Genomic DNA, 24827 nt, shown 5'->3' with positions numbered 1-24827 from the left:
CTGCTGCTGTTGTTGTTGTTGCTGGTATTTTTTCTACTGCTGCCTCTGTAGTTGTTGTTGTTGCTGTTGCTACTGCTGCTGTTGCTGCTGCTGCTGTAGTTGTTGCTGCTGTTGTTGTTGTTGCTGCTGCTGTCGTTGTTGCTGCTGCTGTTGTTGTTGCTGCTGTTGTTGTTGCTGCTGTTGTTGTTGCTGCTGCTGTTGCTGCTGCTGTTGTTGTTGTTGCTGGTATTTTTTCTGCTGCTGCTGTTGTTGTTGTTGTTGCTGTTGGTGTTGGTGTTGTTGTTGCTGGAGTCAAGCTAAAACATTTCCCAGCACATTCTGGCGACATTGACAGCAGGCGCCTGCAATTTGCTGCATGTTGTTGCTGTTGTTGTTGCTGCTGTTGCTGTTGCTTTTGTTGTCGCAGTTGCCGTTTTGGCGTGTTTTCTGAGCGGCCGCTGAACCAAATGGCAAACGCGACAAGTTTTACCAGTTTGCCGACCGCCTGTGCACTCCACGCACACGCACACACACACACACACAGACACAGACACAGGCACACAGTTACAGTGGTCGGCTGTGCTGAAGTTTTCAAAAAGGTTTCCGAGATTTTCATACGGGCCAGTACCCGACATCGACTGCTGACAAAATGACGCGACCCAAGCAGCTCCAGCAACAGCACAAGATCGAACCTCGCCGACAATTGCAGCTGCAGTTGCTGCTGCTGCTGCTGTTTGTGTTGCTGCAACTGTTGCCCGCAGTTGAAGCACGGCCGCAGCAACAGTTGCTGCTGGAGGCGGTGCAATCGGAGACAATAGCAACAGCAGCAGGCGCAACAACAGGAGCAGCAACAGCGCCAGCTCTCAACGATCCTTCGGGTGAGTTACCCTGCCTGCGAGCGCTGTCGGGCTGCCTGGAAGGGATCTGCTGTCCCAGCTAAACTTCTCAGTTATTTTTGGTGATGATTTCGTTGCAGATCTCAGCGCTGGCCTCAATCTGTTGCCCGTGAGCAATTGGATTGCGGCTGCCGCCAATGCTGAGCCGCCGGCGCCCGCTCAATTCGTGCGCATCGCCATGAACAGCGGACTGTGAGACGCCGCCGCCGGCCGACAGATGGCGCCAGCTGCACTATCAAATACTCAACTTGTGTTTAAATTAACCTAATGTCCCTTTATTTTTTTTTTTGTTAAACATACATTTTTTTTGAATGCCCAATCAGTTAGAGGCTGCAAAGGATACAATAAAACATTGTGCATAGACAGCAGTAAATGTCAAGTGCGTCAATAATAATCATAAACGGAAAAATTGCCAACTATAGAGCATCTATAAGATCATATATGGATAAATAGACACCTAATCCTTATAAGTGCCAAGTATAAAGCATTATCACGAGCATTTGCAAGGGTTGCCACCTATGTATATTTGAGGCTCTGGCAGCATTTAAAGGCGTTCTCATAATATCGATAATTATCGATTTTGAGACATGGTTTCTTAGGCATAACTCGAGGACTATAGAAGCTAGCTGCCCCAAATTTGGCAAGTGGGTGTACGTATGGTATATACGAACTTAAAAAAATTACTTTTTGGATAACTGTTCCCATTACCCGCTAAATTGTTAAATACTCATTTGTTAAGATAGAGCCTTGAGCTTTGGTATTGACGCACATTTGGGTGCCATAGTGGGGCTCTGAGAATTGCATAAAGATCGGACAGTAAGCAGCCAAGTTATATAATTAGGACTGCATTTCTCATGGTTCTAGGCTAGGGAAGGAAGAAGATCACATAGCTTAAGAGAACGTATAATACATTATATTGCCAGCCCAGTTCTCACCTTTCCCGTTCTACAACTCTCTACAGGGTATCCATAGGCTGGGCATTATTTCAAAATTTACTTTATGTCAATCGCGTTGCCTGTTGCGTTGACATGTTGCTTAAAAATGCGGTTCTATTGTGGTGCTTGTAAAAAAGGCGCCTTTTATGGCAATTATAAGACAAAAACTTAAATCGGTCAGCAAAAAACTGGCAATTTTTAATGTCATTTTTTCTGCTGCTGTTGTTGTTGTTGTTTGTGTTGTTGTTGTTGTTGTCGCCGTTGCTGTCCTTGAACGACATTGTCTGGGTCTGGGTTACACCTGGCAAACAGCAGCAGCACAACACAATCATAATACGGACGATTAAAAATGTGTAGTAAGTACTTGATAAGATGTTGGTACTTAATATGCATTTATGAACTTTTTAATTGGAAAATATATGAATATAGAACAATAAACTATAGGCTCAGACTTAAGCAGGTCAGTTCTGGCAGACTCGAAGCTTGCAGAAAACAATTTAGTGGTAAGTACATGCCTGAAGCACTGCCATGGAATGCCAAAATTCAGGTACTATGCGATAGTATTTGTTATTCCTCTATTATTCCCATAAAGCGATTAGTTCAACAAGATCATTGTTGGCCTAGGCAATTAAAAGCTTGTTTGAATTACGATTCAGAGAGTTTGTAAATATGGAAAATTCAAGATTATTCCAGACAATGCTAACAAGAAAGAACGACGAATCCCATCTATAAATAAATAATCTCCCAGATAAGTGGCATAGAAATGCTTTGATGCAAAAAATGTTATTGCCGACCAGTTGTGACTGTAGGAAAAACTTGAAAAACAATGCGAAATTTTCCATTTAACAAGTCATCTTCTAATCAGTTCTTCCAATAGATATAGTGCTTATAGCATATTCGAACTCGTAAATGCCCAGTTAGGGTAAGATATCTTAACCAAACATAAAGGTTCCCCATGCAAGAACCTAACTTTACACCAATCGTTCCTATAACAACCTATATAGTCATACATCATAAACCTCCCAAATTCGACATATGTATATACAGCCTGTATACGTAGGCCATGATCATGGCCAAGGCATCTACGACGAGATATGCGATACATTCGCCTGAACTATGTCTTTATAGCCGAACCTTGAACTATTTTAAAAGACTGAAAGCTGAGAACAGGCTTTGGTTAGGCTTTCTACAATTTACCTCTGAGCTGGCAGCATTTTTCTGCGTTTAACGAATTACTCATATTAATGCTGACGTGATTTGTGAGCATGCCATGCCAAAGACGCTGTATAAAGCACGCTTACTGCATGCAATCAGTCAGTCATTTGGTTAGCCAATGAGTCAGTCAATCGATCGCTCAATCTGTTAGTTAATCAGTCAATCAGTTAATCAATTAATCAATCAGTCAATCATTCAGTCAATCGATCGGTCAATCAGGTAATCAATTAGTCCATCAATCAATTAGTCAATCAGTTAGTGAATAAGTCAATTGGTCAGTCATTCAGTCAATCGGTCAGCTAAGTAGTCTGTTGATCAGCCAGTTAATCAATTAATCAATCATTCAGTTAATCGATCAGTCAATCAGGTAATCTATTAGTCCGTCAATCAATCAGTCATTCAGTTAGTGAACTAGTCAAGCGGTCAGTCATTCAGTCTATCGATCAGACAATCAGTCGGCCAATCGATCAGTCAATCAGGCATTCAACCGGTCAATCAATCAATCAGTCAAACAGTCAGCTAAGTAGTCTGTCAATCAGTCAGTCAATCAGCCAGTAAATCAATTAGTCAATTAATCAGACAGTCAATCAATCGATCAATCAGTCAGTCAATCAGTTAGTGAATCAGTCAATCGATCAGTCAATCGGTCAGCCAATCAGTCGGTCAATCGATCAGTCAATCAGTCAGTCAATCTGTTATCGTAGCTGCGCACGTGCTGAGTTCCTGGGCAGGCGACTTGGCACACATGGCGCAGCTCGTGCGATTATAAATAGTTGTTGTCACAATTGTTGTTGTTGTTCTAGTTGTTTTTTTGTTTTTGTGCTAAACGTGAAGTCAACAAAAGGCAAAGCTAGTTGTTGTTCGCTGGCTAAGGCGACACACACACACCACAATAACTAGTCAGTCAGTCAGTCCGTAAATGCGTCAGTCAGTCAGTTAGTCAGTCAGTCTGTCAGATAGTTTGCCATTCGGTCAGCTGCCCGCCTATCGCATCTATAAAAGCAAAATGCATTCGCTGACGTCGCCTCAAAGCGTACGCATTCCAAATGCTGGCAACAACTACGAACCAGAGCCACATCTTCAGTCCCGGCGATCCGCAGTGCACGCCGCCCGGCACCGGCCTCTGGAGCGGACTGTTCCAGTTGCTGCTGCAGGCCCTGCTCGCGGCCCAGTGCAATGTGGCGCCGACCACGCTCTGGCCACCGGACTACGGCGATGTGGCCGGCAGCGATGGCTTCGACGAACCCTACGACTTTGTGGTCATTGGCGCCGGCTCGGCGGGCTCCGTGGTCGCCAGTCGCCTCAGCGAGAATCCCAATTGGCGTGTGCTCGTCCTGGAGGCGGGCGGTGATCCGCCCGTCGAGTCTGAGGTAAGTCTCAAGCAACTCCCAAAACGCAATTCGACCCGTGCGTGCACTTGCACTCAGCGGCAACTGTGCGAATTCGGTGTGTACACAATGTCAACTATAAACGGGATTGAAATCCAAGCGGGAGCTATGCCCATATTAAATACTACACAGACACAAACGTGGCTAACTCCGTTTGGTATGTGGAACAAATGAAAGGGTATCTCAAGTGATTAATGTGCTCAGTGTGTGCGATGGCCTTTTGTGTAAAGGGTACTTCAAGTACTTCAATATATACGAAAATATGCGACGAACAAATGTGAATAGTTTTATTGACTACCAGAAGAAATTTCCGGTGAAAAATGTTTATTTTTATTGCTTTTTCTGTTTAATTGTGGCAAATTAAATAGACAAAAAGTTACTGCTGCATTTGAACCGGCGACCTGCCAAGCTTCACAAAGTATTCAAACTAAAACTTCATTTCCTCAATGTTTCTTTTAAATTTATTTATTTAAATTAATTTTTCATTTTATTGTTTTTATTTAATTTTTAAGTGCTGCTTCCATTATGAATAACAACAAATTCAAAAACAAATAAAAATTTCGTCTGCATTCGAGCCGGCGACCTGCGGTACTTAAATATGCCAAGAATAAAATGCATTTCTCATATCATTTATCATATAGCCTCTCATTTTGTCATGTTTTCATTATCGCTTTTTGCTTTCTGGTTGATAACAAATTTAATAAAACGAAATAAAAATAACTATTGAGTTCGAACCTGCGACCTGCCGGCAAATGCAAAAATGAACAGAACAAGCATGAATATTTGTATAGATTATATCGTAATACTGCTTTAGCCAAGGCAAATGCGGTAATTGATTTGTGATACCTGCTTCCATTCATGAGTTTTCCGAGTGCCCCATTTCGAGCACTGTTATCGGTTGCATGTTAACATTATGTTAACAGAACAGCGATAAGAATGCACGTACATTTATGGGGGAGGATTTTTGTTAACTAATCTTCAGCTTATCAGCTCCTGAATTTGCATTCTCTTATATCAACAATTACTAAACTCGAACACACTTGAAATGTAAATGGATATTATATACATGAGGGAGTTGCTAATTATAGGAAGAAGAGCATCTGCTTATCTTAAAAGATAAGATTGCCAACAAAAAATAACATTTCTGCGCTGTTTAAGAGTTCATCTACAGTATTTATGGTTCAATCTTGTATTTGACTTTTCGCCAACAGTAGAGTTGAGAGAGAAACTCTTTAGATAAGTGCAAAATTAGGTGATGTTTAGGCAAAAGATCTTAAGAGATCTTAAGAAACATTACAGATCAGTTCAAGTTTTAATTGAATCTTTTATTTACCAGTTCCCCAACAGGAAGAAACTCTTTAGAGAAACTCTTTCAGAGAGAAACTCTCTAGATAAGTGCTAAATCAAGTGATGTTAAGGCAAAATATCTCAAGAGCTGTTAGTTGTGAGAAAAATTAAAGTTCAGCTCATGAGCAAAGTCTTAAATATTGTAAAAAGCAAATCTTTTGACTAAAGAAAAAAAATCATAACAAAACAGTGTTAATATTAAATTATGCAATATTTACGACTGATCAATATTTAAAGCCCTTATAATTTGTTGATAATGTTAATATATAAGCAATTAATCGATACAAGAAAAACAACAAGTAGGAGAGCTCTAGTCGGAAGTGCCCGACTGGGGGATACCCTTAACCATTTACCCTCCATCTAAAGGGACGGGGTGGTATCTATAAAATTAAAGATACTCGCAATATCGATTGCTTGGAAACGGGGCAAGTTATCACTGTGAGGATCTACGGTCACCTATGGCCTCCTTTGAAAGAGTTATTTCTAGATGTTGTTCCTATTTCGGGCTGTTTTTATATAATTTTGTATCTCTCTCTCTCTGTCTCTCTCTCTCTCTCTCTAGCTGCCGGCTTTGTTCTTTGGGCTGGAGTTCAGCGATTTCATGTGGAACTATTACACGGAGAACAGCGGAACTGCGTGCCAAGCGCAGCGGAACGGACGCTGCTATTGGCCGCGCGGCCGGATGCTTGGGGGGAGCGGAGCGGCGAATGCGATGCTCTATGTGCGCGGAAATCGGCGCAACTTTGACAGCTGGGCGGAGCTGGGCAACACGGGCTGGAGCTATGACGAGGTGCTGCCATATTTTGAGCGCTCGGTGCGTCCGGTGGGCAATGCGACCCACCCGCAGGGCTACATGACGCTGAATCCCTTTGAGCTGCAGGACGAGGACATACAGGCCATGATACGCGCCGGCGGCCAGGAGCTGGGCGTGCCCAGCGTCGCCCAATTCGCCGAGGGCAGCTATGTGGGCTATACCTCGGTGCCGGGCACCGTGCAGCGTGGTCGGCGCATCTCCACGGCGAAGGGGCATCTCAGTCGGATCGCGGAGCGACCCAATCTGCATGTGGTGAAGCGGGCGCAGGTGAATCAGCTGCATTTCGATGCGACCGGCGAACGCCTGGAGGCGGTCAGCTTTGTCCGTGGCGAGCGCACCTATCGCGTGGCCGTGGCCAAGGAGGCGGTGCTGTCGGCGGGCGCCATTGATTCGCCGGCGCTGTTGCTGCGCTCGGGCATCGGGCCACGCGACCAGCTGGAGCAACTGCAGCTGGCTGTGCAGCACGAGCTGCCCGGCGTGGGCCACAATCTGCAGGATCATGTCCTGGTGCCGCTGTTCATGCAGCTCGACGAGGGCGTAGCCCAGGCCGCCAACCATCAGGAGATATTGGACAGCATCTATACGTACCTGATGCATCGCACCGGTCCGCTGGCCACCCACAGCACCGCCTCCCTGGTCGGGCTCATCAATACGGCGAACAGCAGCAGCGATCCACGCTATCCGGACCTGGAGTTCCATCATTTGTACTTTCAGCGCGGCCGCCACGACTCGCTGGCCTTGTTCCTCAACGGACTTGCCATCCAGGAGCGCTACATAGAGCATCTGCAGGGCCAGCTGACCCGATCCCATCTGCTCTGCATCTTTGTGCAGCTCTCGCAGCCGGAATCGTCGGGTCACCTGCGGCTGCAGAGCGCCGACTACAAGCAGCCGCCGCAGCTGTTCAGCAACTACCTGGACAAGCCGGCCGATCTGGCAACTCTGCTGCGCGGCATTCACCATCAGGAGAGCATGACGCAGACGGCGGCATACAGGCAGCGCCACGCCCAGCTGGTGCACGTGCCTATCGAGGAGTGCGACGGAGCGCACAGGTTCGGCAGCGATGCGTATTGGCGGTGCTATGCGAAGTACTTCACCGTCACCTGCTACCATCAGGTGGGCACCCTCAAGATGGGCCCCGACACGGATCCCGCTGCCTGTGTCAATCCACGGCTACAGCTGCGCGGCGTGTCCAATCTGCGTGTGGCCGATGCCAGCATTATGCCCAATGTGGTCAGCGCCAACACGAATGCCGCCACGGTGATGATCGGTGAACGGGTCGCCGACTTTATAGCCCAGGACTGGGCGGAGCCAGTGCAGCCGAAGGGCCTGCATATGCACGACGATGCCCTGTAGGGGCTGACCTGGCTGATAACTGATAACAGCATTTCTTCCCCTTTTTTTTCTACATTTAATTAATATAAAAGCTATGTATTTATATCGGAAAAACCATGAATTATGTTTTTTTTTATATTTTGATTGATTGACTGACTGACTGACTGATTGACCCACTACCGAAACCGTGGCAACTAGGAGGCTGAATGGTTCACACTGTGTCAGTTATGTGATGAAAGTGCGTATTATGTCGGAGTTTTGAAGAATTCCACCCGCAACGGTGAAAAATTGGTGGAAAATGGTAAAAGAAACGAAATAACTTTGTTTTACAATAAAACGGTATCGATATCATGTTTCAGGCTCTTAATCAGAGACCTTTTATTACGCTCTGAGATTCCATGTGATTGATTGATTGACTGGCCGATTGACAGAGCATCCACCGTCTAGGCAGTGGGAAATTGGTAGAACGGTTTCTACATCATTTTAAAGATTTACATCATCTCTATTATACACCCTGAATTTGGGTAATGTTAAAGAATTAATTGTCTGATTGATTGACAGAGAACTCAAAACCAAAAAGTGGACACTAGAAAAGACAATTTTCATATAATTTAGAAACATCTAAGTCTGAGGCCATAATAAACGCTCTTATTTTGCATATGATTGACTGATTGATAGACTAACTGATTGACAGAACCCCCCACCGTCTGAGCCGTGGTAACTTGAAAGACCTCATCACACGCTCTGAATAAGGATATGATTAACTGATTGTTTGACTGACTGATTCACTAACTGATTGACAGAGCCCCCACTGTCTACGCCGAGGGAACTTAAAGACCCATTTCCTTATCTTAGTCTGAGTGCTTGTCAGACTCTCTGAATAAGCATATGATTGACTGACTGATTGACAGAGATCTAAGTCTAAGTCCCTATATTACGCTCCTTCTGTTTATGATTAACTGATTGACTGACTGACTGATTGAGAACGGACCGTCTTAGCCATGAGAGTTCGGAATCCGCATTTTTGGCAGTGGTGGCAAAATTGCTGGAATGAAACATTTTTTTTTCCATCACGGTTAAAGTCCGAGTTAAATTCTTTCTCAAACTTCAGCCACTTTGAGATCGATTAGCTTAATTTATTGCGTAGTGCATCTGGAGTGCGTTTTTTCAACAGCCGAGTCAAATATGGCACATATCTGTGATTCTATTAGGCATTCTGTGTGGCCATTGAATTAATAAAATAGTTCCCGGCAGAGTTCACAAGCTCTTGAACCATCAGAATGCATTATTACGCCTTATGTATTGCTTTGTGACATCGCAATTGGATGGATTGAAATGCAAGTGCAGAAACTTTATCAAAACAAATTGACAAAGCGAACAACTACTCAAGTTGCCTTAAAAATATCCGTACTGAATCAGGAAGTTGTTTGCAACCCACAACCGAATTGCTGATATTGTTTTTCGATTTGCAGCCCTGCCTCGTCAAGTGCGTCCGACCACCAAAATAAGAGCTGGAGACGCCAAATTTAGAATGTAGATTCTCTTATATTATACGTATATAAATAAAGCGATCAGCAAACCAGATTTTGCTCTATCATAATTCGGCGATCAAACGAGCTAAACACAACAATTTTACAGTCCAAACTCGATTGAAAGTGAGCAGAGCGGGTATATTGGTTATGTGCACCTGTATGTAACATCGCTAAACCCATCAATCATATATAAATATATATATATATATATATATATTCTTGATCAAGATGACGATCTGAAACATGTAATGTATATTCTCGTAGACCAAACTCAGCATGAGTTTATCAATATATAAACCTATTTGAATACCTTTACCCATTCATTCTTAAAGGCAGAGCTTTTTATGTGCCATATTTAAGCCCTGAAATCGTCATAAAGATCGGACCTTAAGCACCGAAGTTAACCAAAGAAAGAGAAAGCAGAAGCAGATGTACATACGTATGGAAGAAAGCTAGAATGCTTGTAACGTCAGCTCGGCGTCAGGTTCAGGGTATCTGCTGGTCGGCCATTCCCAAAATAAATACTCACGTTCATGTAGTCTTGCAGCGACATAGTAAACATTCAAGAAATATTTAAATTCTTAATAGTTTACTCTGCGCTCCGCAAAATGCAAACAAAATCAAATTAAATAAAACATAAATGAATTTTTAGAGCTCTAGCTGGATTTTTGGCACACATTCGACTACATTCTTGATGCTCTGAGAAGCTAACATCGATGCGACAATAAAACCAGAAATGATTGAGGAACCAGTTTTCCATAAAGCGGGCCTGGAAGACAGAAGCACAGGCCCAAAACAGCGGGCGGGCCAATGTCTAAGATCTGATTAGAGGATATCTTGTGTTCGGGCAGATTCGAACAAATATCCGTTATTTGTTGGGCTGATGAAGCGGGCAACAGGGTATCGCGTAGTCGATCAAGGACAAAATATCTTACTAGATATAGGTCAGCAGAGAAAGAGAGACAATTAAAGACGAAGAGAGAAGCTTAGAGAATGCGAGGGAACATGAGAGAAGGGAGAAAATCGGAGAAAGGGAGAAACTAAGAGAGAGACAAAGAAATAAAGATAGAAGGATCAAACGCAAGACGGAGAAAACTAGAGGGAGATAAATAAGGATAGAGAAAATGTTTGAAAGTGCGTAAATGAGAGACAGCGAGAGAGGAAGAGAGAGCTAGTGATACAGGGGGAGACAGAGAGAGATAGAGAGAGAGAGAGTAAAAGGGAGAAAGAAATAGAGAGAGCGAAAGAGAAAGCGGGAGGGATCGAGAGGGGGAGAGAACAATGAGAGAAACAGAAAGAGAAAGATATAGAGAGCGGGTGGGAAGAAATGGAAGAGAAAAACGAGAAAAGAGAATAGATGTGAGACAAGGAAAGAGCTTTAGTAGGCTATCGTATGAGAGAGAGAAAAGGAGAGGGAGTGTGAGCCCAACCCCTCGCTAGACTGCGCAGTTTTTTTGGCAGTGTGCCCAACGCGCACAAATGTGGGTTGGGTTGTGTTTATGCCTGGCCCGGGGGCGTGGCACCGTCCGGCTCGTGGGCGCAAAGTAGCGCATCAAGATACCGAAATGCCCAGCAAGTGGATTTTGTGTTTTTGGCTTATCGGAGTCAGCGCTGGCGGCTTATCAAAAGCGAGAGCGCAAAAGAGAGAGGGAGAGAGAGATAAAGAGGCAGCACGACAGCTATGGACGGATGGACGAATGGATGGATGGATGGATAGATGGACTGGCAGGTGAAGTGGGATCGTAAAAAACAATGGGCCACCCCACCGGCGCTTATCAGGGGCAACCTCCAGTCGGAGGTGGTCGTTTAGTATTTTGCAGTCGTAGCTGCGGCTTCGCCTTAGCTCTGGCTGCACCCGCTCTCGAATGTCACATCTAATCTCTGTGTGGCAGTGATAAAGGCGCGTCCGGCAGAGCTCGCTGTGGTATAAACACACACACACATAACTACATAACTATATATATATATTAGATACGCATTTGTGGTCTATTTGCAATGCAAATGGCGCAGGTGATTTACGGCGACGCGTGCGGCATGCGAATGCCAGCCGGCGGCCGGAGAGCGTACAAATGCCGGGTGCCGGCCACGGCCGGTGAACAGTAGCGCACGGACAGCGCCAGTGGGCAGAACGCCGGAGAATTCTATTTGGAAACATATTTGGAACGAATATGGAGTTTCTGAGCGCCGAGTGCGCGGCCAGATCGGCGGGCCCGGCAAATACGCTGATGTCGCTGCTGCTGCACACGCTAATTGCCAAATTCTGTGATCTGAGCGGACAGCAACAGTGGCCGGCGGATCGCGGCGATTGGCTGGAGCAGGCGGGCGGCTTTGAGGAGCCATACGATTTCGTTGTCATCGGTGCGGGAAGTGCGGGCTCTGTGGTCGCCGGCCGGCTGGCGGAGCAGGCCAATTGGCGCATCCTGCTGCTGGAGGCGGGCGGTGATCCGCCGATTGAGACGGAATTCGTTGCCTGGCACATGGCCACACAGTTCTCGAAATGGGACTGGCAGTACCATACGCAGCCGAACGGGCGCGCCTGCATGGCCATGCTGGGCGAGAGCTGTCACTGGCCGCGCGGCAAAATGCTTGGCGGCACCAACGGGATGAACGCGATGATCTATGCGCGCGGCACACGCACCGATTTCGATGACTGGGAGCAGAGGGGCAATCCCCGCTGGGGCTATGACGAGGTGCTCAAGCATTTCCGCAAGGCCGAGGATTTGCGCTCCACCCGACCGGACTACAAGCCCGGCGATCATGGCGTCGGCGGACCCATGGGACTGAACAACTATGTCTCGGACAATGAGTTCCGCACGACCATACGGGCGGGCATGCTGGAGATGGGCTATGGCAGTGCGCCGGACTTTACCGAGGGCTCCTTTGTCGGCCAGATGGATATATTGGGCACCCAGGACGGTGGTCGTCGCATCACCACCGCGCGCTCCCATCTGCCCAAGGATGCGCCCAATTTGCATATTGTGCGACACGCCCACGTCAAGCGTCTGAATCTGGACGACCAACGGAGGGCCGAGAGCGTCACCTTTGTCCATCGCGGTGGCAAGGAGTACACGGTGCGGGCCAGCAAGGAGATAATCCTCTCGGCCGGCGCCATTGGCAGCCCACAGATCCTCATGCTCTCAGGTAGGTGCAGGCCAAGCCAAGCAAGCTATTCCAAGGTATTCCAAGGTAGCCCAAGGTTTCCCAAGGTTTCCCAATGTCAAACTGCGTACCCCCAACTAATCGCTGCTCTCTTTAATCTTTGCCCGAATCGCATAAACCCGATAAGATAGTCAAAAAGAAATAATAATAGAAATCTAATGAATGAATAGTTAGAGGCTTTTATGGCCGCGATAAGCTTATCCGATAGTTGTAGGTTTTTGAAAGCCCCAAGAAAATAACTTGAGTAACTAAAGATTTTCTAATAGATGGGGTTTATTCCAAGGAAGACCATCCGACTCAGAGATACCTTTCTACATTCGTAGTGCTTGCTCTGTTAGACACATTCCAATACTTTCTATCAAAATACTCAGAGAACCAAGCGGCCATTTAAATGCGTGCATATTTCCTTGAGAAAGGATTGGTCTTCCTTAGAGCTTAGGACGTTAGATTAGTCCTCGATTATCATCCAGTTGCTATCTATTCCAATGTGTAACAAACTATCCTTATTTGTGAAGGTCATCAGCTTCCTTGTTCTGGAATATATTTTAACGAATTCCGTATCCATCTTAGTTTTTCATAAGTCTGGATCCTTTCTAGGATGTTCAGCTAGTTTCGCAGCGCTTAGTTCTTTACAGAACTAAACAGTCTGGTAAGGTTCAGGTCTTAACAAATTGGGAATTTTAAGCACATGACGATAAAGAGGCTCATACTAAAAGCGAGGCTAGTAAGGTGAAAAGTTTCTACAATATCTCTTTCAATCCTTTCCACCCCTCCCCCTTTCTGCCTCTAAAATCCTTGATTATAACCCTCAAAATAATAATAATGTTCCCCAAACTTTCGGCAGGCATTGGACCCGCTGAGCATCTGAGAAGCGTTGGCGTGCCCGTCAAGCTAGATCTGCCCGTCGGTCACAATCTGAAGGATCACGCCAGCCTGCCCGTTATCTTCCAGATCGATAAGTCAACGGCACGTAAGCCCACCGAAGAGGAGCTGGTGGATGCCATGTACAATCTGCTGATGGGTCGCTACAGCAAGCTGCTGCATCATGAGGCGACTGCCCTGACGGGCTTCATCAATACCACCTCGCTGCATGGCCCCAATCCGGACATACAGACAACGAATTTCTTCAGCCTAATGCAGAGTCCGGAGCTGCGTGGCTATGTGGCCGCCACCGGGTTCAATGAGCGCGTCGCCAAGAGCATTCTGTCTGCCAACGAGAAGTCCAACACGTATATCACATATCTGCTGCACCTGAAACCCTTCTCCGCCGGCCGCCTGGAACTGCAGAGCGCCGACTTTCTCGACGCGCCACTCATCGATCCGGGCTATATGACCGATGAACGGGATGTGGATACCTATATACGCGCCCTGAACATCTACAAGCGTCTGCCCGAGACGCGTGCCTTTGGCGAGCGTGAGGCGAAGCTGCACCAGGTCGATCTGGAGGCCTGCAATGGTCTGGCCTATCAGTCGGACGACTATTGGCGCTGTTATATACGCCACATGACCACCACCGTCTACCATCCGGTGGGCACGGCCCGCATGGGACCCGCCACCGATCCCACGTCCGTCGTCGATGCCCGGCTCCGAGTCCATGGCGCCAGCGGACTACGTGTGATCGACGCTAGCATTATGCCCGATATTGTCGGCGCGAATACAAATGCCGCTATCATTATGATCGGTGAGAAGGGTGCCGACATGATCAAGGAGGATTACCTGGGTGCTGCCAGTCAGCACACGGAGCTTTAATTTGCCGTTTGCCGTCTGCCGTGAATCAGCCTCCGAGCTCTGCTCGGTTGAGGTAGCTGCAGCACGCACTTTAATCATTTATACGATCTATCTTTTTCCATTTTTTTGTTTTTTTTTTTTTAATATTTTGTAGTTAGATAATAAAGCAAGCTTCGAAAACATTTGCAGTTGTATTTGCTCAGTGCCCACAAAACTTTAGCACTGTGCGGTTTAAAGCTGCGCTAAAGGCAAATTGTGTTTGCTTAGCTCTTTGAGTAAGTGCATAGCTTGGCGCAGTGGCTCTCAAAGTTTTCTTAAATTGTTGTACAGTGCTTCTCACATTGGCTCGCTTGGCACTTTGAGCGCTTCGCGCAGTGAGTCTCAAACCGCAATTGCATGAGTTTGCACATGGTTTGAAGGCTTTGCATGGTACGAAAGCCAATATGCAGTGGCCGCAAAACCTTGGTGGTTGAAAGCTACGCTTAATTTATGTGTATTGCATTAGGCGCTCAATCGGACTCAGTATACAAAGAGCGCAGTGGCTTCTAAAACATGATGCATGCTCAAAGCACAGTTGCTCTCATAGCTTAGCGAGCTAATCGCACAGAACTCAATGGAAAGCGCATTTTATACAGTGACTGTGAAACCACGACGAGCGCTCTTGGTAAGAGAAGTGACCCTCAAACCCACACTAAAGCACGTAGGCTACCGGCTTGAAGGCTCGAATTGAGCTCTTGGCGCAGCGCAGTGGCTCTCAGAACTCTTTGCAAAACTGAGTGGGATTTAATTCTTCGAAAAGCTCAAATAACTTTTATTGCACCGCAGTAGGCCTGCGTAATGGGTAAGCACTCTGCCTACATATTGACCCAGTTTTCTTGTATCAAAGCAGGCAACGAGACGGAAATTGTCAGTGCCCGATTGAGGAGTCCGGCACAGCATTATAAGGAGCTCATTCACCTTCTGAGTTTTGTAGTGCTAACATCTAAAATTGAACGAAATTCGTTGTGCTTCAAAATTTGAAATGTAAAAATGGACATCGATTTGCAATCAGTTGCGGGCCCTTTGATCAGATTTGGTTATACAAAAGTGTCGGTAGAAGGAGAAGTACCAGAGTTGAAAGTTTTGGACATGTAGTTTGTTTTTTCTTTTTGTTGTTTTATTTGGTTACCAAGAACACGTGATAAAACACGTAAACACAAACACGAAAGACACAGTCAAAGAGATTTTTTGCTGGCCTTGCAAGTTTTAACGTTGCTGGAAACAATTTATTGAAAATGCAAATGGGATTTACTTTTAACAACGCCAAGGTAAGTGCAAGCAAGCTGTAGGAAAAACTGAGCTAGAAGATAGCCATACACACACACACACACACACACACACACACACACACACATGCAAACGTATAGATCAATAATTCTGATCAAGAATGTATATAAGTTATGGGGTCGGAGATGCTTTCTTCTGCCTGTTCCATACATTATACACTTTCAATAAATTCAGCAAGACATGGCTTTATCCGACTATTGATTGTGATTTAGAATATAGATATATATATATATTTATATTGTATGGGTTGGGAGGCGTTTGCTTTGCTGGACATGATATATAATTAAGATAGTACCTTCTGTAAGAGCGTATGTAAATATGTGAATATGCTTCCTTCCCTTTTCAACAGAATGCTTCATTCTACAGTAGCCCAAAAAATAGTTTCAAGAGCCCAGCGCTGCATTGAAAGGCTCATGATCCTCTAAAAGCAATTTGTACATTTTAAAGATTTAATATGCCTCCAAATTGAAAATATATAAAATCGATGTCGGGACCTTTGATCAGATTTTGTTTCAAATGAATATAATAATAATAAAATGTATATATTTAGCTTGTACAAAAATATTAATATATTTGCAGTTGGCCCATTGCAAGATGGGCCTTATTGGCATTGGCCTCAAATGGCATATGCAAGAAGATTGCCCCCATAAATAATAATGGCAACATTGATTGGATGTGGAGCAAGGTCCGAGGAAGACGGGTTCCTTGTGTTTGCTCCGCTAGTTAACATACAAATTTGAAATCAAACAAAAGCCGAAAGAAGACAACACACACGCAATATGAAACCCAGTTGGAGCTTAGCCTCAAATTGCTCTTCTGCATGATTCTTTATATATTTAATGTTGATTCAGATTAGAGGCCAGGAGGCTGCCGATATATATACATTCATATACATATATATACATTTAATAATTTTTTATACAACGCTGACCCAAAAGTAGTGGATTAACTGTGAGTAGTTAAATTATTAAAATATATCGATTTTATTGCTCAAAGCAAATTCCTTCAGTTCAAATGTCGTTTCATACACAAGAAACTGAAGCATGGTCCGAGCCTCAACTTGTGTGTGCTTCGTTTCCAATTAGAATGCAAAAAACACACAGGATTTTAAACAAATGCTTAAATCGAATTGTTGCGATAGATGATATTCCGATCAATATATACATATATACAATTCCAATTGACAAAGCAGGGGAGCAAGGTCCGAGGAGAAGATCCCTTGTGTTTGCTCTCGGTTATATATATATATATACATATATATATATAACCGTTACAGATATTATATATATATATAACACATCACGTTGTTCTTCATTGGTTACAACAATAGCAACAGACTCTCTGCAACTTGTACATAAATAAATAATCGAACGAGAGAACGATAACAAACAGCAACAATTGTATAAAGAACTAGGAAGCCAGGAAATACACACAATACACGCACAACACACAACACTCCACACACACACACACACACACATTAGAAACAACCCCAACCCCACCCACCCCTCCCCCCAAAGAATCACAAGATCAGTCCCCTACCCCCCTTTAAAAATCGAACGCGATGGGAATACTTGTTGATATTGGGAACAATGGACACGAGGTAAGTGCATAATGTTAGTTTTTAAATTTAATCTAAAATAATTCCAGATTCTCTATTTTCAGAATTTTTATATAAAATTTTATATAATATATCGTTAGTTGGGGGCAGAGATGTCTCTGCAACTGATGCGCACAGGTGAGTGCCTTTCTATGCGATTCTCATGAATTCAAGTGAAAGTTCTCACAGATTATTTAGATTAATCCTCTGGCAATCTACCTCTCTTTCATTCCCTACCCCACTCTTTCTCTTAAAATCTTCATCTTTCTCTGTCTCCTACAATCTTCCATCTCTTCTTTCAGTTGGCGCCTATTATAAATATTTATAATAATTTTTCACTTGACGTCGTCGCAGCAACTGCAGCACAAAGCTCTACTCAGGCCTGTAGATTCGACTGCCACCAGTAGTTCGTCTTCCAGCGCCAAATTTATATATTTGCTATAAATATTTAAAATAAATGAAAAAAACCACATGAGCTTATGTAATGCTCTTTTGTTGAGTGGGTCTGGGTCGGGGTCGGGTGCATTGCTTTTGCCAATTGTGATGGATAGCTTTCACTTTTCCCCCAACAATTAATAGCTTCAAATTTTTGGCTCATTGTTATGCCGCGAATACCACTTGGCGCCTCACAACGCGGCGTACAAACCGATGGCAATTAATTGATGGATCACACAAGTGCCTCCACGCAGCGAGGGGGCTTCAATTGGGAACTAGCAGCTATTTAATTTTGTTGTTTCTGCTACTTTGCCGGGTAGTTGGCTTGAGATTCAAATTCAATAATGATTCAATTTCAATCGAGCTACCGTACCAAATTTGACAAGACTAGCTCAGCTAGTAAAAGAGTTCCGTGGGTAAATAATATGGTTCTATGATCAGGAATAAATCGAAATTAAATTGAGTATGAGTATAAGACAAGGCAGCCCATTTACCTACCTACCTACAATCACTGATCATACAAAATAGTTTGTACAATTAAATAAATATATCGTAAATTAACAACCTGGCAACGCTAAAATTGGCATAAAGACTTAAAGAGTAGGCGGATAAAAGCAATAAAATTATAATTATATTAAATTGAATTTCATGTTTAAGAAGGCTGCGTCTTCCTGCTCAATGCAAAAGTCAACAAGCTGGCAACGCTGAAACTGACGGAATGTTTCAGAAGAAGCAAATCAAAAATATGGCAGCAAGAGATTAGAAGAGCGTAAGAAGTTGCACTTCTACAGTAACCCAACAATAATTGATAATGTAGTTTTAATTTTCAAGAAGACTACTTTCCCATGCTGGCAACGCGAAAATTGGCAGAAGTCACTGTTAGGCAACAATCTGGCAACGAAACATAAGAGAGCAGGTGTTCGTTCCCCTTGAAGTTGTAATTCTCTGCAGCTGCCTATCAATATCTAATTTAAATGTTATTTTCAATTTAAAAATGGCTACTTCAATCTGGCAACGCTGAAACTAGCAGAAGAATATCAACAATCTGGCAACAAGAGATTAGAAAGGAATAAGAAGTTGCAATTCTACAGAATCCTAACATTAATCAGATATTAGATACAATTACACAATGTAGGCTACCTCTATTTTCTTAATCTGGCAACGCAACAAATTGGCAGTAGTAAATGTTAGGCAACAGTCTGGCAACGATAGATTAGAAGAGAGTAAGTGCAGGGTCTTCAAATGCATGACTTTCCATTTCAGAATCGTAAAACCAACGTACTTCAACTTAGCTCTCCAAAGTATATCTCATATATCTCTTAAGTTTCTCGTGAGTAAATTCTCGATAATAACAGGGACGTTATCAATGGGATATGAAATGAACTAGTTCCAAATAGTGCACGCTCTATGGCCAGGCCAGAGAGAGGATAGAGTTGGGCAATTGGCGCACACATAACGGACCTAAGCTGTTTGGCCGGGTTGGTAATACGAAATCAAGTCGGTTAGTACGCAATGAGATCCATGAGAGATGCGTTACGCAGATTTGACAATGAATTACGAGTGAGCGGGGCAACGATGACGGGCACAAATTCATTTGCAGGCATTTAGGCAACAGATTAGATGAGAGATGTCAGCCAAGAGCTACCTGTTGCCACAGGTGTGTGCGTGTGCGCGTGTGCGCGTGTGTGGTAACCCACATGCGAGTACTACATACATATATGTATCTGTATCTGGGAAGTAACATCCGAGTGTTGCGGTTGCTGTGGTTCGCTTGTAAGTTTTGGGAATAGGTCACGTAGTGCTCGTGCAATATGCCACGCTCCGTTTGGCTTTGTGGTTGCTCTCAGCCGTGCGCACTTATATATTATACTATATATATATATATATATATATATATACATATATTGACAGTTACAAATGCATGGATACAGTTCGAGCTACAGATACATTTGCAGAGTTTCAGATACAATTGCATGTCGCACTTGCCGCTTTATGTTTGCTCCAACAAATTGCTTGTCATTTAATAAAGTTCATATTCGATTCATTCATTCAATTGCCTCGTGCCAGCTAATAGAAATATGTATTGCAGTAATTACCCGGCGTTGCCCAGATCATATTAATAAAAAACATGGAATTGATAACCAAATTTGTTGTTTCAGTCGAAATACATATGTCAATATTTTAGTTGATAAAATAAAAATGATTATCTGTTTAAGTATAATATTAATATTTAAAATATTAATGATAATCAAAAATTTTACATATAGCTGAAATATTTTCGATCTCATTGCTATTTTCTTTGTGAATAACGGCAAACTTTATAGAATATATCTAAAAATGAATGTTTAATGCTGGATTTGAACCTGCGATCTCACGCTTGTTAGTTCGACGCTCGTTTTTCGTTTTTCCTACGTAGTTTTTCTTCACGTGGAGTTTGAACTATCCAAAACTCTATCTTAGCTCACTTCCCATGCAAAAGTCAGTCCGTCAATCAATTCAAAATCTTTTGTACAAGTTTATATACATATCCATATATATGTGTATATATATATCGGCGTACGTTATGTCAACCGGATTGCCTACAACAACTGCTGCTTCTTCTTCGATTCGCATACCATAATCATTGTGCGTCTTGCGAGTGTTTTTGCATTTCACTTTTAATTGCTTTTGAGTAAATTTCGGTGTTGATTGGGAAAGTGACAAAGAGCTAAATAGAAAACGAGCCGTAAGTACCGGAAATTTGTGTGCGCTTTATTATGTGCCGCCCGTAATTGTAGCGGAAGTGGTTTATAGTGGGTCACTTAGCCACCCAACTATTTCCCAACTATTTATCATCTCGTTATGAAAATGTTAAATGTTGAGCTAAACAATTGCCTAGCGGCGGCATCTGATGCCATTGCATGCGACTAAATGGAAGAGAGAGATTTTCTCCTAATTGAAAGACTCGATATATATTATATATTCATGAAACTCAGCAGATAGTTAGAGAACAGTTTACAGTCATAAGTGCGAGTGTGGAAATGGAAGAGTTGATATACTATAAAAAAGTTGATATCTTCATAATAGACATTTTAAAGCCGTGTCAAACAGCGCCATCTGTTGTCCCAATAAGGCATAAGTTAGAATGAAGGCCAGGCAATAATTTTCAAACTTCAGTAACTCGACTATTTATAGCTCAAGACTTGTGAAATTTGAAACATAGTTAGAAAAGAGTTAACAATTAACGCATACCAAATTTCGTAAGCCTCAGTGCAATACATTTGCTTTTATGGGAGCAGCACGAGAGCTTGTTGCACAACTCTAGAGATTGCCCCCGGCCATAAGTGCCTCATGCCCTGCACATTCCTCAATGACATCGAGTCATAAATGCCCCACTTCTCAGCCCTTGACCATTCTTGGATGGCAATAAACGACTTCACATCCCATTGAAGGGCCCTCTCAGCGCATGGCCAAGCTCTACAAGCTGTCAACTTTATTTGGTTAGTGACGTTTCATGTTTTTTTTTTTGTTTAACGGCGCTCGGGCAAAGCGTTTTTCCCCAGCGGAACTGACACATTTTCGCATGGAAAAGTCACGCAGAGCAAAGAAAATGCCTAAAAATAACAAAAACAAAAACCAAGCCCGATTGTCGTCTGACCTTGTGACATTAGCCATATCAACAGCTATGTAGAAAAACAATCCCATCGCATATCGACCTGGCGTCGTCTCGCGCTTTTTATTGTCGCTCTGTTAATTTGCGGTCATTACATTTTGTCTCGTCTCTTCTCCTTCTTCTTCTTCTTCTTTAGGCGGCGGCGGCTCTTTGAGGGCAAGCACGGAGGAGCCTACTCACTGGAGTGCCCCCCACTCGTTTGATTCGCTTGCGTAATGGAATTCGATGACATTCGAGCACTTGATTGAGACATGTGCGCGCTGTTAAGCTCTAGACAGGTGGGAGAGTACCGTTTTTTAAAAGTATGCTGCGCTACGTTTTCTATTATTCGTTTAGGCTGAAGAACCGAAACGAATCTGAAGTCAACTGAATGAGATTCTAATTGAGAAACCCACGCTTTAAATGCCAGCGAGTGTTCATAACATACGCCTGTTATGCTTAACAGCCGTACAGATGCGCTGTTATGCTAACAGTAACGAAGCGAGCTTAACAGTTGCTCTGGAGAAGAACAAGAACTGCTTGTTATGTTATGAAGCTCATGTAAATATTTCTTTGATATCTTTTTGTGTATTATTATTAATAAAAGTAATAAACATATTAAACATTTTAATTAATTTAGGCAACGGTTTATTGATATTTAGAAAGAAGTAATTCATTTTTAATTCATTTGAGCACCAATTCTTTGATATCTTTATTGATATTGATATTATGATTATAAGAAATATGGAACATATTAACAGTTTTAATTAATTTTAGTACCGATTCTTTGATAGCTTTTTGCATATGTTTATTATGATATTTCAGCATTATTCTGCTTGTATTCTTATGAATATTTCAATGTGTTTCCAAATTCGAACATAAGCTCAATACTCCACCCAATCTTATGCATTACACGCATTTACTGTCGAGTATTTATTTGAGCTCCAACAGCGTCAATTTAACAGAAGCAGTTAGCAAGCTGCTCTGTTATCCTGATTTTCACAGATTTGATCGCTTTACATATGTATAAACGTTTAGGTAGTGTATGCTTCGATATATAACATGAACGAATAGAAAAGTTGATACCTCTCGTAACATAGTCAAAACTATATCAAAATGCTTATTATTGAGAGCTGAGTAATTGTTGTTCTGTTATATGCGCTTTAACAGCAAAATCGTCACTTTAACAGCAACACGCTCCGTTAGTGAACGAGGATTAGAGATACTTGAAACATGAACGAACATGTAAAGAAAATACATATCATTATATATGATTAAAGATCATTCAATTCATTCGTTCCATTGAATCCAATTGATTGGCACACACCAAAATTATTGTTTTCCTGCGGGTTATTCCAATCATTTTGGCAATTGCGGCTAACTTCTCGAACGGGTTTTTGTTTAAAACAATTTTAAGCAATTCTTCTGATACAATTTTTGCATCCGCCGCCGACTGAAGAGATGACGACATTAATTCAGTTCCTTATCTCCGCTCGCTTACGTGAGCGCACACACACACCCGACACACTCACACATACACCCCACACACTCGCACACACTAGCCGGCAATCGTCCGCTAAGTGCACATAACTGTTAAGTGAGCATGAAGGTCGTTTGGTTAAGTGAAATAAAAAGAGAAGCGAGTGAAGTAAAGCAAGATGCGAAAGAGTCAAAAAGAAAACCCCAAAAAGAAAATATGCCAATCGGCAGGCGAATTGAGCTGCCGGAGAGCGCTGCGACAGGAGCGCCAATCGGTTGCCAAACGGTTCGCAAACGGTTATGCGCTCGCCATGATAGCGAGCACAAGTACATGTACGTGTACTCAACCGTTTCGCAACAGCTCCCGCAGCAGCAGCAGCAACAGCAGCCGAAAAGGAGTCAACAAGCTGGAACGCGCTGCTCTGCTCTGCTCCGCTCCGCTCTCACATTGCGCTCTGTCTGTGTGTTAGTGTGTTTGTAGATTAGAGAGGAGCGCGTGTTAAATCGCTTATCAACACTACGATATATATAGAGATTTATTTATGAATAACCACATTAATATATATCAGCTATTTTAAAAGCTTTTTGAAATATTTAGCGCGTATATTAATATTGTTATTGTATAAGAAGAAATTCTTATTGATTACATATGTACAGCAACTATTATTTAGATTAGTTAGTATCTGTGTCATTGTTAAATGGGGCTTTAAAAGTCTATTATTGAAAATTGTTTGAAATCGGGAAACAATAAACATAATATAGTTCAAATTAAATAAATTTGGCAGGTTTCTGTATTTCATACAATTCTACTGACAATTTTCAGAAATACCTTTCATGAAGAAAAGCTTCTGTCATTTTATAAATATATCTAATCGCAAAGTTAGGAGAAGTACCTCGAGTGAGTTTAGTTTTAAATTGAGATTTGTCAAAAAAAATCAGTTGAACACTATTTATAAGGATATATTTAGCTTTGGTATTTGGAAAACTTATGTTATATTTTTTTCATAGTAATCGTTTGATTAACAGAATACGGCAGCCTGTAAAACGTTTAAAACAGAATTTAAGGATCAAATGCTGTTAAAAGACTGCGAGAAAATCTGCTTTCGTATGTATTGGATCATAAAGCAGCAGAAAGAAGAGATAAGAAAGGAAAAGAGTTAGAAGCAAGAGAGAGAGAAGAAAGAGAGAGAGAGAGAGAGAGAGAGAGAGAGAAGAAAGAGAGAGGCGTAGAGATGGGAGAGAGAGAGAGAGAGAGATAGATAGAGAAATATAGGAAGATAAATAAAAAAATACAGTCCAATATCTTAGTCGATAAATAATAAATTATCTTCTTCTTCTTTTCCCTTTGATGCTCGCAGCCATTTCGTGTGGCTTGGCTCGTGTCACGCGCTCCGCTCCAGCTCGGCGCAGCGCAGCTCAGCTCGGCGCAGCGCAGCTCAGCTCAGCTGCAGAGCGACGAGTCGCAGACAGAGCTCCTCAGCTGAGCTGAGCTGCGCAGGGCGAGCGCATGCGCAACCGTCTCGGCCTGAGCTTCAGCTGCGGCGGCCGCTTAAACGGGCTTGCAACAAGAAATGCGAAGCAGACAAAACGTCGCACACGAGTTGCGTTTGTGGCTCAGAAACGCAGCGGCTGCCAAACAAGTCGGTTGCCTTTTTTTTAGAAATTTTTTTTTTTTTTTGGGAAAAAAAACCAATTTTTTTCTTTGATACGCCTCGAACGCGACGAGGAATGCAACGCGACTCGCACTTTTGTTTATTTATTTTTCAAAAAAAAAAGAAAAGAAACAATACTTTTTTGTTGTTGTTGTATTTTCTTTCGATGCCCAAATGAAAGTGCACAATAACAACAATTGTTGATTGGTGAACGTGACTCGTGATTTGTGATTGTGAATGAAAGCGTGCAAATCGAATTCTTGGATAAAAGAAAGAAGAAATTGAATAAAAGATGTGCTGAGTGCTAGCGCAAAGACAAAGGAGCGACGCGAACGACGCGAGCAGCGTTTAAGGATATAGCTATCAAAGCGCAGCTCAA

The 24827-nt window shown here is 43.0% G+C and overlaps 3 protein-coding genes and 1 long non-coding RNA gene across 5 annotated transcripts; all 4 read left to right on the top strand.

Moving 5' to 3' along the window:
• The first annotated feature begins 617 nt into the window (after nucleotides 1–617).
• LOC135440057 (uncharacterized) lies at nucleotides 618–1164 on the top strand. Its single transcript, XM_064699034.1, has 2 exons — nucleotides 618–857; nucleotides 956–1164. The coding sequence occupies exons 1-2, from the start codon at nucleotides 629–631 to the stop codon at nucleotides 1069–1071; spliced, it is 345 nt and encodes a 114-aa protein (XP_064555104.1). The 5' UTR covers nucleotides 618–628; the 3' UTR covers nucleotides 1072–1164.
• Nucleotides 1165–4050: 2886 nt separating this feature from the next.
• fiz (fezzik) lies at nucleotides 4051–8020 on the top strand. Its single transcript, XM_064699021.1, has 2 exons — nucleotides 4051–4395; nucleotides 6323–8020. Exons 1-2 carry the CDS (start codon nucleotides 4072–4074, stop codon nucleotides 7925–7927), a joined length of 1929 nt encoding a protein of 642 aa, XP_064555091.1. The 5' UTR covers nucleotides 4051–4071; the 3' UTR covers nucleotides 7928–8020.
• Nucleotides 8021–11535: 3515 nt separating this feature from the next.
• LOC135440036 (glucose dehydrogenase [FAD, quinone]) lies at nucleotides 11536–14453 on the top strand. The gene is made up of 2 exons (XM_064698998.1): nucleotides 11536–12579; nucleotides 13442–14453. Exons 1-2 carry the CDS (start codon nucleotides 11607–11609, stop codon nucleotides 14344–14346), a joined length of 1878 nt encoding a protein of 625 aa, XP_064555068.1. The 5' UTR covers nucleotides 11536–11606; the 3' UTR covers nucleotides 14347–14453.
• Nucleotides 14454–15265: 812 nt separating this feature from the next.
• LOC135440078 (uncharacterized) lies at nucleotides 15266–17731 on the top strand. Of its 2 annotated transcripts, none has more exons than XR_010438231.1 (5): nucleotides 15266–15632; nucleotides 16231–16602; nucleotides 16661–17254; nucleotides 17302–17389; nucleotides 17554–17731. It is a non-coding gene; the product is annotated as an uncharacterized LOC135440078 (long non-coding RNA). The 2 variants fall into 2 exon arrangements; XR_010438230.1 differs by having other exon boundaries at nucleotides 15267–15632; nucleotides 17317–17389.
• The last annotated feature ends 7096 nt before the right edge of the window (nucleotides 17732–24827 follow it).

This window comes from Drosophila montana, unplaced genomic scaffold (assembly GCF_035044405.1).
Source record: "Drosophila montana isolate Dmon_TW-CO22-7 unplaced genomic scaffold, ASM3504440v1 contig_787_1, whole genome shotgun sequence".
NCBI lineage: Eukaryota > Metazoa > Arthropoda > Insecta > Diptera > Drosophilidae > Drosophila > Drosophila montana.
Note: the sequence above shows the minus strand (reverse complement) of the source record. Positions and strands in the feature narration are given on the sequence as shown.

Excerpts from the sequence above, each read along its gene's own strand:
- LOC135440057 (XM_064699034.1), top strand. The coding sequence starts at position 629 with ATGACGCGACCCAAGCAGCTCCAGCAACAGCACAAGATCGAACCTCGC. Across the intron at positions 858-955 it reads AGCTCTCAACGATCCTTCGG|ATCTCAGCGCTGGCCTCAAT; the intron begins GTGAGTTACCCT and ends ATTTCGTTGCAG.
- fiz (XM_064699021.1), top strand. The coding sequence starts at position 4,072 with ATGCTGGCAACAACTACGAACCAGAGCCACATCTTCAGTCCCGGCGAT. Across the intron at positions 4,396-6,322 it reads ATCCGCCCGTCGAGTCTGAG|CTGCCGGCTTTGTTCTTTGG; the intron begins GTAAGTCTCAAG and ends CTCTCTCTCTAG.
- LOC135440036 (XM_064698998.1), top strand. The coding sequence starts at position 11,607 with ATGGAGTTTCTGAGCGCCGAGTGCGCGGCCAGATCGGCGGGCCCGGCA. Across the intron at positions 12,580-13,441 it reads ACAGATCCTCATGCTCTCAG|GCATTGGACCCGCTGAGCAT; the intron begins GTAGGTGCAGGC and ends AACTTTCGGCAG.